Source organism: Perissodus microlepis, chromosome 14 (assembly GCF_051167445.1).
Source record: "Perissodus microlepis isolate ML-2025 ecotype Zambia chromosome 14, ASM5116744v1, whole genome shotgun sequence".
NCBI classification, from domain to species: domain Eukaryota; kingdom Metazoa; phylum Chordata; class Actinopteri; order Cichliformes; family Cichlidae; genus Perissodus; species Perissodus microlepis.
The window spans coordinates 9,274,153-9,286,532 of NC_140474.1; the positions used below are offsets into that span (position 1 = coordinate 9,274,153).

The 12,380-nt window shown below is 41.2% G+C and overlaps 1 protein-coding gene across 5 annotated transcripts in view; it reads right to left on the reverse strand.

Annotated features, from left to right (window-relative positions):
* nbeab (neurobeachin b) overlaps window positions 1-12,380 on the reverse strand; it is a 199,838-nt gene that overhangs the window by 111,338 nt on the left and 76,120 nt on the right. For 4 of the 5 annotated variants that reach the window (XM_084950038.1, XM_084950037.1, XM_084950035.1 and 1 more), the window contains exons 15-28: window positions 12,309-12,371; window positions 11,832-11,929; window positions 11,313-11,405; window positions 8,759-8,867; window positions 8,576-8,657; window positions 8,347-8,470; window positions 7,550-7,742; window positions 6,406-7,395; window positions 5,255-5,472; window positions 4,854-5,007; window positions 3,639-3,819; window positions 2,576-2,688; window positions 1,865-1,972; window positions 1,420-1,588 (exon numbers count right to left, since the gene is read on the reverse strand). In XM_084950038.1, the coding sequence (XP_084806164.1) occupies window positions 1,420-1,588; window positions 1,865-1,972; window positions 2,576-2,688; window positions 3,639-3,819; window positions 4,854-5,007; window positions 5,255-5,472; window positions 6,406-7,395; window positions 7,550-7,742; window positions 8,347-8,470; window positions 8,576-8,657; window positions 8,759-8,867; window positions 11,313-11,405; window positions 11,832-11,929; window positions 12,309-12,371 (2,695 nt within the window). The remainder of the gene's footprint in view (window positions 1-1,419; window positions 1,589-1,864; window positions 1,973-2,575; window positions 2,689-3,638; window positions 3,820-4,853; window positions 5,008-5,254; window positions 5,473-6,405; window positions 7,396-7,549; window positions 7,743-8,346; window positions 8,471-8,575; window positions 8,658-8,758; window positions 8,868-11,312; window positions 11,406-11,831; window positions 11,930-12,308; window positions 12,372-12,380) is intronic. The other variant, XM_084950036.1, reaches the window with a different exon arrangement.

Sequence of the window (12,380 nt, forward strand, 5' to 3'; positions counted from 1 at the left end):
TATATCACGCATTTTAAAAAAAACAGTCAGTAGTCTGACAGGTGTCAAAATAAAATTCAAATAGAATTTCTTGAGATAGAAGAAATTGGTATTTTTAATGGTTTTTAAGAAGCTAAGTAAATATGATACCAGTATTTGTGAGGACAAATAAATTTCGTGGTTTGGTTTACAATCGTCCCCAAATAGTAAATTTAGCATGTGTAGAACGAGCCACAGGCCAGGACAGTTTCTTACCCACAAGTTCTGATTCTCTGGTGAGATAATGTTTTTCCCCCTCCATGGTAATAAGCATGAATCCTTTTCTTCAGCTTTCTTCAGCCTAAAGTCATGTCTATTTAATAGTTTGAGCTAGTATTCTGCGAATTTAAAAAAAAACAAACAACCACTGCACTGTGCATCTCTACATACATGGGGAACTTAGTCATTAAAATTAGGGTCTATGTATGGATCAAGTCTTTTTTCATTTTTCCTGAAAATGCAGAGGTGCCTCTCTCACTCTTACTGGCTCATCCTGACCCAGTGGCAACGTAGATGCAAGGGTGGCCTTATTAATATTCATCACATGCCCCCTAACGAGGTCAACAGGGCTTGATTTAGCCAGCAAGTCTACTGGCTTCCTGGTCCATCAGACAATCGTCTGCCACATGCCGTCTGGAAAATTCCCCCCATTTTCTGGTGAAATTTATGAAGGCGGCAGTGTGCCTCTCTCCTCCCAGCAACCTCTATGATCCCATTCTCCTCTGGTGGATTGCTTGCCTAATGGGGACTGACAGATGGGGCTGAAAATAGCAAGCCCGGCTCCAGTGCCCCAAAAACCCACAGTAGTTGGCCAGCATGCGGCCGTTTTCTCATCTTTTAACTTCTTGCTGCTCATCTTCACTTTCTTTATTCTGTGTGTTAAACTTACATGTTTCCTTTGGCCTCTCTCCTCTTCCCGTTTCTTTTATTCCCTTCACCTTTTGTGTGAATTAAAGTTGATAAAGTGTGCTCACTCGTGCATTTCATAATAGTAAGTTGGCACTGCAGCAGACATTGTGCTCAGCCTTTGTAGCCAGCCACTGATTTCCTTTCATGTGACTTAATGTATGATTTATGACTTGAGGCATGTACTTCCTTTCATTTCAAACAGAACGTTGATACCTATTCAAGTTCATAACCACCATCTCCAGCACCAGTGTTCTTGCTTCCACATTTAATTTGCTGCGGTGCAATTAGCAGAGCTCATGAATAAATCATAGGTGAGTCAGTGGAGTACAGCAGGATATCCCTGTTATTTTATTGAAGGAGCGCTCATAGACTGGCACTAGAAGGACCAAGGACACTTAACATTTGTGTATATCAGACAGTCACTTCAAACTGAGATTAGCTGAGCAGAAAAACAAGTTTAATCAGGGAAAGGCCTGGCATAGCTGTCCACACCTGTGCTGGTTGGTGAGTTGATCTCCTGACGCATGCTGCGGCCTGACTGGCTGCTTATTCTGACGGTCTCACGTTGGGGCTCCAAGATGTCACGGTATTTGGAAACCATGAGGACAGAGATGAAGTATACCACAGCTAAAGCCAGGAACTGGGCTTGCTTACTGTCATCCTGTAAAGAAGTATCACAAAAATGCCACTTTGTATTCAGAATATGCATTTTGACACAATCCACTGCTGCTGTTTTAAACACTTCTCACAGTATCTTACATACAAAGCATGAAAGTCACAGCGAGTAAGGTAAATATTCTCAACATATTTCTAAATTTGCTTTGTATGCATGTTGATTGTAGTATGTTGTGGATTCCATCCCTGCTAAGCTGCAGGGTGAAATCCTCTTTTCACACTCACTACCTCACCTTTGTGACAAACACATGTCTGGACTCACCACGTCACGAAACACCACAGCACGGAGTCGATTGATATCCACATCCTGCAGAAGGCGATCGGGGTCCTTGATGGGAGACAGGTTACTAGGGAGAGTCTCTATGGCTGTCTAAAGCAGAGAGACGACAGGACGTGACATGCTACTCCGTTTCATCAAAGCTCACCTTTATGTGTTTTTTTTTCCTTTCAGATTATTTTAGGGATTAGAAAAAAGATAAAGATCATAGAGCTTAAATAAATCTGCTGATATGGTGGGTTCAAAGTCAGATTTAGCATCACTGGATGTTCAGATGATACAAAGAACTGTTTGTCCCTCTACGCATGTCACATTATGAGCACTGGTCAAAGTGTTCTTACACTGGTGGTTCTCATGCTTTTTTGCCATGAATCACTTCAAAAGCTGGAAAACAGTTCACACCCCACGGGCTGCAATTTTTTTTTTTATCAATAATGAACAAAGACATTTTGATCTGTATTTTATTTTAGTGAATCAAAGATCAGCAGTACAGCATCAAACTCTTGCTTACCTTCCCTACAAAAAAAATTTATTCAACTTTAATGACAATTTAGCTTTTATATTATTCATTTGGATTTGTAAACAAGGAGCATCAAACAGAACAGGGAACTTTAATTCCTAGCGGCTAAGTCAGGAGACTAGCTGCTGCAATATTTTGGACACTTGAGACAGGTCATATGTGGCATCACATCCTACCTTGCTGGTAGCGTTATGCAGGATTTCCTGAGTCTTGTTGTTGAGAATGGAAGACGTATTTCCCCTGTGTCTCTGCCTGCACTCCAGACAGTTTCTAACGGCCACACAACACACTGCGCACAAACCAACACACACACACACACACACACACACACACACACACACACACACAAAGAGTAGATAAATAGGCTAATTTCAGAGTTAAGTGGAAATTAAATGCTAATAAAAGGCACAAACTCTTTGAAACGAATCAGTTATCTCTGATGACTATTTGTTCCAGGCTGTCAGGAAAGATAGCAGGAGTAAAATCAGCAGGCAGACCGATTTCACACTGAAGCCTGTGATGACAAATTGTATGTTTGCACCAAGGACACTGTGTAGTCTGAAGGCTATTTTCTATCCCCCAGAGCACAACTTGTGAGTCAACAATCAAGCAAACACAGGCTCACCAACACACAAACCCACAGGAACAAACAGGTACAGACACATTTTGACTGACTTTGTGTTTCAAATACTTCATCCAAAACATCTGAACTCTGAATCTTACAGCTGTCCACATTTTAGTAACTCTGAATTTAGGCTGTTATTGCCTTTTTATTTAAATATAATTCATCTGATCTCTATTATATGAAATGTCACATGCAAACAGGCACATGGGCAGAGAGCACCTCACAGGGTCCTATGAGGCACTAATGACAGACACAAAAGGCTAGCATTTGCAAAGAGAACCTGATCAAACTGCAAATGAATCTCTTTGCTTGCTCTGAATTCCAAAAAATTTTGACTCATTTTTCACCGATAGAAACTGCAGCAAAAGCCTGAACATTCTCCAATCTAGTATACAATTAGCAAACCATTCCTAAATTAATTAGCTTTTTATGATTGTCATGGATTAGAGGATTTATCAGAATATGTGAAGAGACTACCATCACGGCATTTTCCACCTCATTCACCTTTCAGTATACAATCGCTACATAAAGATATGTTAATTTAATTGCTACCTCACTGCACTGACTTTTACTCATTCACATCTCTGGCCACAAACATATGATCACCATCTTACCAAGTCTGAGGCACTGACGCATCAGGCCACCTGAGGACATGTTCTTTTCAGCCTCGATCTCACTGAAGTTGAGGGAGCTTGAGAACACCAAGACATCCACCATGACCATGAGACGGGACAGGAAAGTGATGGCGGTCTCTGAGGACATGCCCTGTGTTGCCTCGATGTTCTCTAAATCAGTCTTGAAGAAGCAACAAGGGAGACGTGATATATGCACATTCTCACCACCAGCTGTGGTTAAAATGTGGTTAGTTAAAGGAAACGTGCAAAAAATGTGAAAAGATAGGCATGTCACATCTATTAATACAGTGTGGCTGAATTTTCCACAGAGAAATTTAGGCCAGAAAGTAGGAAACACCATATTTTATAAGTGGTCTAAATAGGGCAGGGGTGTCCAATCCCAGTCCTCGAGAGCTACCGTCCTGCAGGTTTTAGATGCATCCTTGTTTTGACACACCTGAATCAAATGAATGGCTTGTTATCAGGCCTTTGCCAAACTTGATGGCATGCTGAAGAGGTAATCAAACCATTAGGGATGCATCTAAAAACTGCAGGACAGTAGCTCTCGAGGACTAGGATTGGGCACCCCTGAAATAGGGTGTCTAAGAAAGTAGAGCTAGAATTACAAACAAAAACTGGAGGAGCATTGGATCTGAGTTTAAGTAAATCACACACACACACACACACACACACACACACACACACACACACACACACACACACACACACACACCCCACAAGTGGGCAGTACATATGTATTCAGATCTATTTAGTATGAATCAACAGATTCTTTTATAACTATAGTGCGAAATTCACCGAGAGCAAATAAAATAGCGATAGAAGTACTAACCTTGGTACTCTACACAGGCACAAATGAAAAAAAAGAAAGAGAGGGGAAAAAATAAAATCAAAATCAATTTCAATTCAAGACTGCAAATTAAATCTTATAATTGTACTAGAAAGATCAAAGTAAACAAGAAAGGCACACAGGGAAATTAATTACAAGCATAAGAAACTGTGCCAAAATAATGTCTCAAGCATTAATTATAGCAGGATGAAGCTGAACAAACAAAGCCCCAATCAATAAACACAAACAAGTATTTTTTTTTTTAGCCCCCATAGGTACAAACTGTATTGTTAGACCATAGACGGAGCAGTTTTAATAAACCACCACTAGATGTCATTATTCCCCTTCACTAAAGTCAGTTTACTTACCGAAGGAGACGTGGCTGCTGAGAGAAGGGGCAAAATCCCTCCACAGGCGATAATGATGTTGTCAACCATTTGCGAGATGAGATGGATGGTGTTGTGGACAAAAATGATGTTCTCATTGCTATTAACAAAGTCCATGACCGATTTAGTGGAGTGACTGCAAAGAGAGGTAGGGGAAAAAACGCAAGCATGTGTTACTCGCTTCTATGAAACACAGGACAATTTACTGCGCTGTAAGCCAAGAAACAAAAATATCAGATGAATAAGAATCTAATATCTCTAAAATAGTAATCAAACTTTGTGTTAGTTCTGGTACAGGGGTAGTAAGGGTAAGTATCACTAGGTGCACCATGCTCACCCTCCCTCTCACTGGCTCTCAACCGCACATAAATCACTTCACACACCTCCTCCAGACATGGACGTCACTCTCCAGTGCAAACAGCAGGTCAGTGAGCAGTCTCTGGTGCATGGCTGACCATTTGAACTCTGGGATGCGGAACATTGTAGTGCGTGGGCCAGGGCTGAACTGACGTCGTTGTTCCTCTGTCATGGGCGTCCCCCTGAAGCCAAGATCCACATGTATGTCCCTTTCCATTTGGGTGATCAGGCGGCCATGCAGACTCTGATTGAAGACCAGTTAATTACTTAAACAAATTAATCTGGAATTACATATACAGTCAGTGAGATTCATGAGATACTGAAACACATTATCTGAGTGTACTTATCTGATCAATAGCTCACCCAAAATCAGATATAACCCTACTGTCATACTATTAGTTGCAAATGATAAATTGCCAGGTTATACCGAGTCCTCAAATAACCTCTTAACACCTGCGGGTACAGAAAACTCCCCCAAAAACAACAACAAGCCCAGTGGAACCACGAAACCGCTTTAAGATGAATGAGTCAGCAAGGTGCTGCAAAAGCCCTGTTTAAAAAGCAATGGTGATAAATTCAACATGAGCAATTACGCAACAGCAGAAAAGGATTTAAAAATAAACTCTGCTCCCCACAAGCCCTCCATCACAGTGACCCAATCCAAGCAAAAGATCCTGACCTCTGAGAAGGAGCACAGCTCATAAGGGGAGCAATGAATAAATCCCAGGCGATTGCTGCAGAATAATGCTTTGTCTATTTCTACCCTCATGTTGGCTCAGCCAACTATTCCACCAGCCCAGTTTCCTGAGTCTCAGAGGGATGATGCCTGTGTGCACCAGGCCTTCCTGTATCCACTAGAAATGCAGTTGGGGAAAAGAATGATCTCTGTGGGCCTGTTAATATAGAGCTGTTCAAAAGGGCTAACACTTCCCTACAGTGACCTCAGCCTCACTCCTTACTTTCCTCTCTTTTTCCAACTCTGTCACTACCTTTTTTAAAATTCAAGATCATTTCATTCATCAGTTATAATTCCCTCCTGGATAAAAGCTTTCAAATTGGTGGTCATGTCAGTGAACTTTTACCATTTCCTCTATTTAAACTTTTTTTTTTAAATCTCAAAATATTGGAGAAAACTTATTTTGCTTGAGGGAACTACATGATTTAATTTCACACTAACCTGGGTGGTGGCTGTAGTCTGAATCTTCTTCGTGTCCTTGTCTTTGCCATCATCTGATTTTTCTGTGTCAGAAGTGTTGGTTGTTGCATCTACACCGCTGCTGGTCTTATTAGACACGAGGTCCCCTTCAGATTCAGCTGCCGCTGTCCCCTCAGTGACCTCTAGGTTTTTAGAAGAGGTGTCAGCCTCAGCACCGGGAACAGAGCTGATACCCTCCAGGGCTGTTTGTAGTTCAAATTCATCCTTCTCCAGGATACTGGGTAAAGAGCTGCGTGTCATGTGGACTAAAAGGCTCAGTTCAGTATCGGCACTGTTGTGGACTGGTGGCTCTGGGCTGGGTAGCACCAAAGGCTCATTTGGATTGAGTTCATGCAGTAGCTTGTCCTCAATGCTGCCTGCCACCTTTCCAAACAGGAAGCTGTTGCTGTGAGGGATGCTGTCCTCATCTAGGGTAATGAGAGGGGCTGCATTTTGGTCATCCATGCTGCCTTTTGCCAACAGCACACTGTTAACATTGGTGTTTAGCTTGTCCACAGCAGCACAATAAACATTATCCAACAGGGAATCCACCTCCACCAATGCTCCATTTTCAGATACTCCCAAAGGTTCAGAGGATAGGTCCAGATCATCCAGCTTAACCTCCGTAGCCTCCACCTTTTCAGCCTTGATGTCCACCAGGAGATCATGAACTTCGACCCGGACTCCATCTACCAAACCCTCTGTTCCTTTGAAACCCTCTTCAGACCCTTTACTTTCAGCCAGCAGATTGCGCGAGTCTGAACTCTCATACTCTGTCTCACTCTCAGGTGTCTGGGAGTTATCATCTATTTCTCTGATCTCGATCACACCCTTGATGCCAGAGGCTTGAGCAGACAGACCAGAGATGGTGCTGACCAAACCCTTCTTCCCCTTCTTAATATTCTCCTCTTCCTGACGTTGGTACTCTTCATACATCTTAGCCAAGTACTCTTTATGTGCTTCATATGTCACCTATAAAAAGGTCAGTTTTACAGACAATATCAGCTACACATTTATGATGCAGCCAGCTGTGAACTGACAGCGGAGACAAGACCGAATGAATTGCAATGTTTCCACGGACGGCAGAGGTCAGTGTTTCTTCTTTGCTGTACAACACAGCACTCACCTTTGAGTGGGCTATGGAGAGTGTGTCCACCCACACGCGCCATCCTCCCCACTCGTACTTGATTGCATGGTAGAGCAGAATGCGAAAGATGTTGTACACCATCTCCGTGATTTTCTGCTCTTCAGTACTTTTAGGGTTAATGTAGCCAAGAGAAAACATCCAGTCCTGCCAAACGGAACACTGAAGCAAACACCTGCAAAAGGCACATCAGTCAGCTAATACAATCTGCGTAGGGCAAGTATTTAATCCTCTTACCTTTAGTTTTACATTTCTAATTAGGACTGGTGATATAAAATAATTTAAACCAATTAATATTCTGCTTCTTTCCTACATCCTTGTTTCTACCAAAAGCGCACATCATGTTTATTTGACCATTTCTATAATGATTTTATTGTTATTTTATTGCCAATATTAAAAAATGAGCAGAGTACAAAAAACATGAACTTTTTCTTTATTTTACATCAACAGATTGACATGCCACAGCATTTTGACCTTTTAATTTAGGCTAATTAGTGTTCTTGATTTAGGCCAGAGGTTTCCTAGGGTCGGGAATCTAATTGCTATGTGCACTAAGATAGTGTGCATACGGATATGAGAAGGACAAATTTGAGTGAAAAAGCGAGAAAGAAGAAATGAGCAAGTGCCAAAAACTGTCATAGAAACATCTGCTGGAGAACACATGCACGTCCAAAGATAATTTAGCATTAATTAAAGATGGTAACGTTTAATAGGCTGATACATTAACCAGCAGGATAATTAATGGCGTGGGAGGGCGAAGGTGGCTAGATTCTGCTCACCGTCTGTTCTCTCGGCTGTTGCTGAACAGTTTGATCATATCCGAAAGGAAGAGGCGGCGAACCTCCATCAGCTCTGTGCTGGGGGCAGAGCTCTTCAATAAAGTTGCCACTACCTTGAGAATCACTGATATCACATCCATCCAAACACAAAAAAGTGCAGGTATTATCTATGCTGCTAGATAATCATGTGCATTGGAAAGCAAAAGACTGTGACAGAGAACAGGCTCACTTGGGTTCTGAATCTTGACAGTAGAGTCAGGCTCAGGATGGGGTTTGTGAACTACCTGCGTGCACACCTGCTCCGTCAGAATCTGGCGCAGAGGGCAATGAAAAGACGTCAGTCACACATACTGTACATAAAGACCAATGTTGGAGTAATGCTAGCACATTGGAGTGGAAAATGTTTTGTTACCTCGTAAAGAGTGTTGTAGGTCGTCACAGTCACAGTGTTTGTGTGTAGCATGAGCCTCTCTCCCAGGAGAGTAAACAGACTGTGTGTGTGCATGATCTCCACCTTCCTCCTGTAGATAAACACAATCACACACACACAAACACAAACACACACACACACACCAGCATAATGGGAAAGTGGCTTGTTTAGAGCTCCCTAAGCCACTGAAAGGATCAGTGAGTGCCGTCAGCTTGCTTCCCAGTTCTCACCCACAGGGAGCCAGGATCTGGAGACAAGTGTCAGGAACTGCCTGCTGTCATAAATTGGGGGAATTTTGTTGGAGGTGTGTAAGATAACGAAGTTATCCTGTCACTAGGAAAGGCTCCAAGATGCAACAGAGGCATACCACAGGTGAATTGGTTCAACAGTGACAAACTGCATGGGCAAAAAGTATAAGGACTGCTGTCACAATGCAAACCTAAAGCTGCTTTACTCTGACTAAAGACAAGTTGGAAATTTCCTAATAAATTTCAAAATCTGTATTTTATAGAGGCTGGCAAATTGGACACTTTGGGAAAGAGCAGCATTTCTCTCAACTGTATAAATATGGAAATTTAGGAGAAAAGGGCAGAGTGATGATGCATAGCATGCTAAGCTTTACAGTCAGTTACCATCACCATAAAGCAGAAGAACATGCTTTGTTGTCAATGCTTTCATGAATGTAAATCCAGACAATGACACTCTATTTTTTCCTGAATACACTTTAAATTAACAGTTGAGACAATATTATAAAGAAGGCATGCTGTTTAAAATATGGGAATTGGATGTGAGCTATTCAGTGAAAAAAGATTAAATACCCTGCTATTAGAAAGATAAAGAAATTGTACAGCTGTAAGCACATTAAGATCTGAAGCTATAAACCTCCCATTTCATATTCAAAAGGATTTTTAAATGTTTAATTTTATGATTACGGAGTGAGCAGTTGAAGTTATTACCAAAAACTGGGATTTGAGTGAAACTTGCACTTGAAAAATTTGCAAATATCTTATATTTGTTTTCTCTCATGCTCTTTTTTCCAGTTTTCTTCTACTGCCTGGGCCGAAAAAAACAAATTAATTTGTTTATCGGGTTGACCCATCGACCCAGACAGAATAGCAATATCTACCATCACCGTGCTAATGAATATACATAACAAATCAAATTATTATTAAAGACTCATAACCTCAAGAAAACCCTTTTAATTCATTATGAGCTGCACTAGCACTTATAGGGAACTGTCACTGTGCATTACCTTGTGCGAAAGCTATTAAAGGGCAACGTGAGGATTTAGGCTTTTCAATTGCGCCTGAGGCTTATGCTTGCCATTTCTTTCTATTCAGCAGGCACCAGTAACACTACCTGATGCACCGCTATTGTTAACTCACCACCCGCATATCTTCCCCTGCAACCTGCATTTTAAACCATAACCTTTCTACCCGTAGGCACTCTCTTTCCCCTCTAATGTGCAGAATACTGATCATGTGCTGACATCCTAGTCAGTATTTTATTATTTATTTTACACTGTGAGACGGTAACTTGGGCTTCTTCTACCCTTCTCAAGTGAATTAATGGTTTACGGGCAAATTGCCAAGAATTCAGGTGTTCAACAAGGAAGTGCACCCACATTTGCAAATCTGGCATCAAGTCAAGAGTTTTTGGCTCTTCCCTGTAGCAGAAACAGATGATACTTCTCTCTCTCCAAAACCTAATTTAGAATTTTTCTGTTTCTATCTTACCAGCCTATGAAATCTTGAATTGGACATGGGCATGAACAAAACTAAAACCATTTTATGTGAGGCATGATTAAAAAGTTCCAGGACTCTAACCGGAAAAAAAAGCCAATATATCCACCTGCAATGCTCCCAGCACTCCTGCTATTTTTAGATCATTCTGGACACCTTTACTTGGGCAATTGCTTTGCATAGTGGAAATCCTCCAATGTGTAAAAACAGCACCTCTTTAACTTTATTGTGTTTTTGGTTTTGAAGTACACAGGGAGGCAAATCTGGTAATTAGAGTGAAAATTGTGCTGATGCAGCCAAAAAAAATAAAAATAAAAACTGCTGTGTGCTGCTGCACTGCACGATGGCATGAAAGCACGCCTCGCCTTTAAACACATTAGATTGGTAGAGTGGAACTTTGGGTTGGTACTGTAGCCTCAATCTGGAGGGTGGAAGTGGGCTGAATTCAATGCACAACCTCAGATGATGAGTATGCTCAAAGATATGCTCCTTACATAATGTGACACATTGAGGCTTTGGCACAGAGGAGATTTTGTCCCCTGATATGAGCAATGGGCCAGTTTAACAAAGAAGTTAAATCAACAGCATGTGACCATAATAGTTATGTAAGCAGTCCAGAGGTGCACAGAAAATTCATCCTAAAGGGGATTGGATTGAATTTAAATCAGGTAAGAAGTCTCAGGAAATTTTTAAATTGCATATTAGATATTACAACATTACATATTGAGTTTCATTAAGCTTTAGATTAGTCACTATAAAATGCATAAGTGTGTACATAAGTTATGTTAACTCACTTATGGCCCAAATGCTTAAGGAAGTACCCAAGGACTTTGAGGGACTGCACGCGAATGCTTTCACTCTTGGAGGCCATGAGCTTGTAGATTACCCTGCAATATAAACAAGCAGTGAAAACGACAGTACATGGTCTTGACAGAGTATAGCCCTGATGATAAAAAGGCTTTGCAGCAGTTAGCTGACAACAACTTCCTCTCAGAATGAATTTACATTAGCATCAAAATCTGCTATAGAAAACACAAGCAATTTCCTTAGAACTCACTTGTAATGCTACACTGTGTGCATTTATATTTTATAGGATCACATCGGGCAAGTTTGATCATCACATACAGTGAAATCAATATGGTAATATTGTTACTTTCCTATGCAGATTTTTTCCCTCATTGAACATATGAATTATTCATGCACCACACGGGCACACAGCATCAGCACAAGCGTTAGGTGCTTAGGTTTATTTTGCGAAATCACCTCTTCATTTTGTGCCTGAACAGCAAAGAGTCTTTCCCCGAGGGGCTTACCGTATTCCATTTCTCTGGTCAAAAGCAGGGATCATAGAGGCTGGATGCTCAGACATGAGGGCCACCACCAGCTGCAGCACATCATGCAGATTCTCGTCCTGCAGTCAATCCAGTGGAGAAAGAAAGAGTTAGAAAAGCAGAGAGCACAGCTTTTCTTCTAAACAAAAAGATTCCTTATTAAGACTAATAAAAGTGCAGTAAAGGCAGAATTTAAACAAACTGCAATTACAGAATACAACTGAGGCTCTGATACAAGATAAAAAAATCAGTACGAGAGCAGGGACCAGTTTTTGCACATCAGAAATTGCAACGTCAGTTAGATATAAACTAATTTGGCAGTTAAAGTGTTAAAATAAAAACAAGCCGCTTCTAGATGAGCAATTATGAAAATACACTGTGACCTCGAAGCTTAGAGCAGCAAAGTGATACAATAACACACTGAGTTAATTTACTAGGAGCCGAGAGTCTCAGAGGTACCTCATGCATTGTTAACAAGTAGTTGAGGATGCTCTGTAGCTCATCCTCCTTCACACCTCGGTCCTGAAAGAG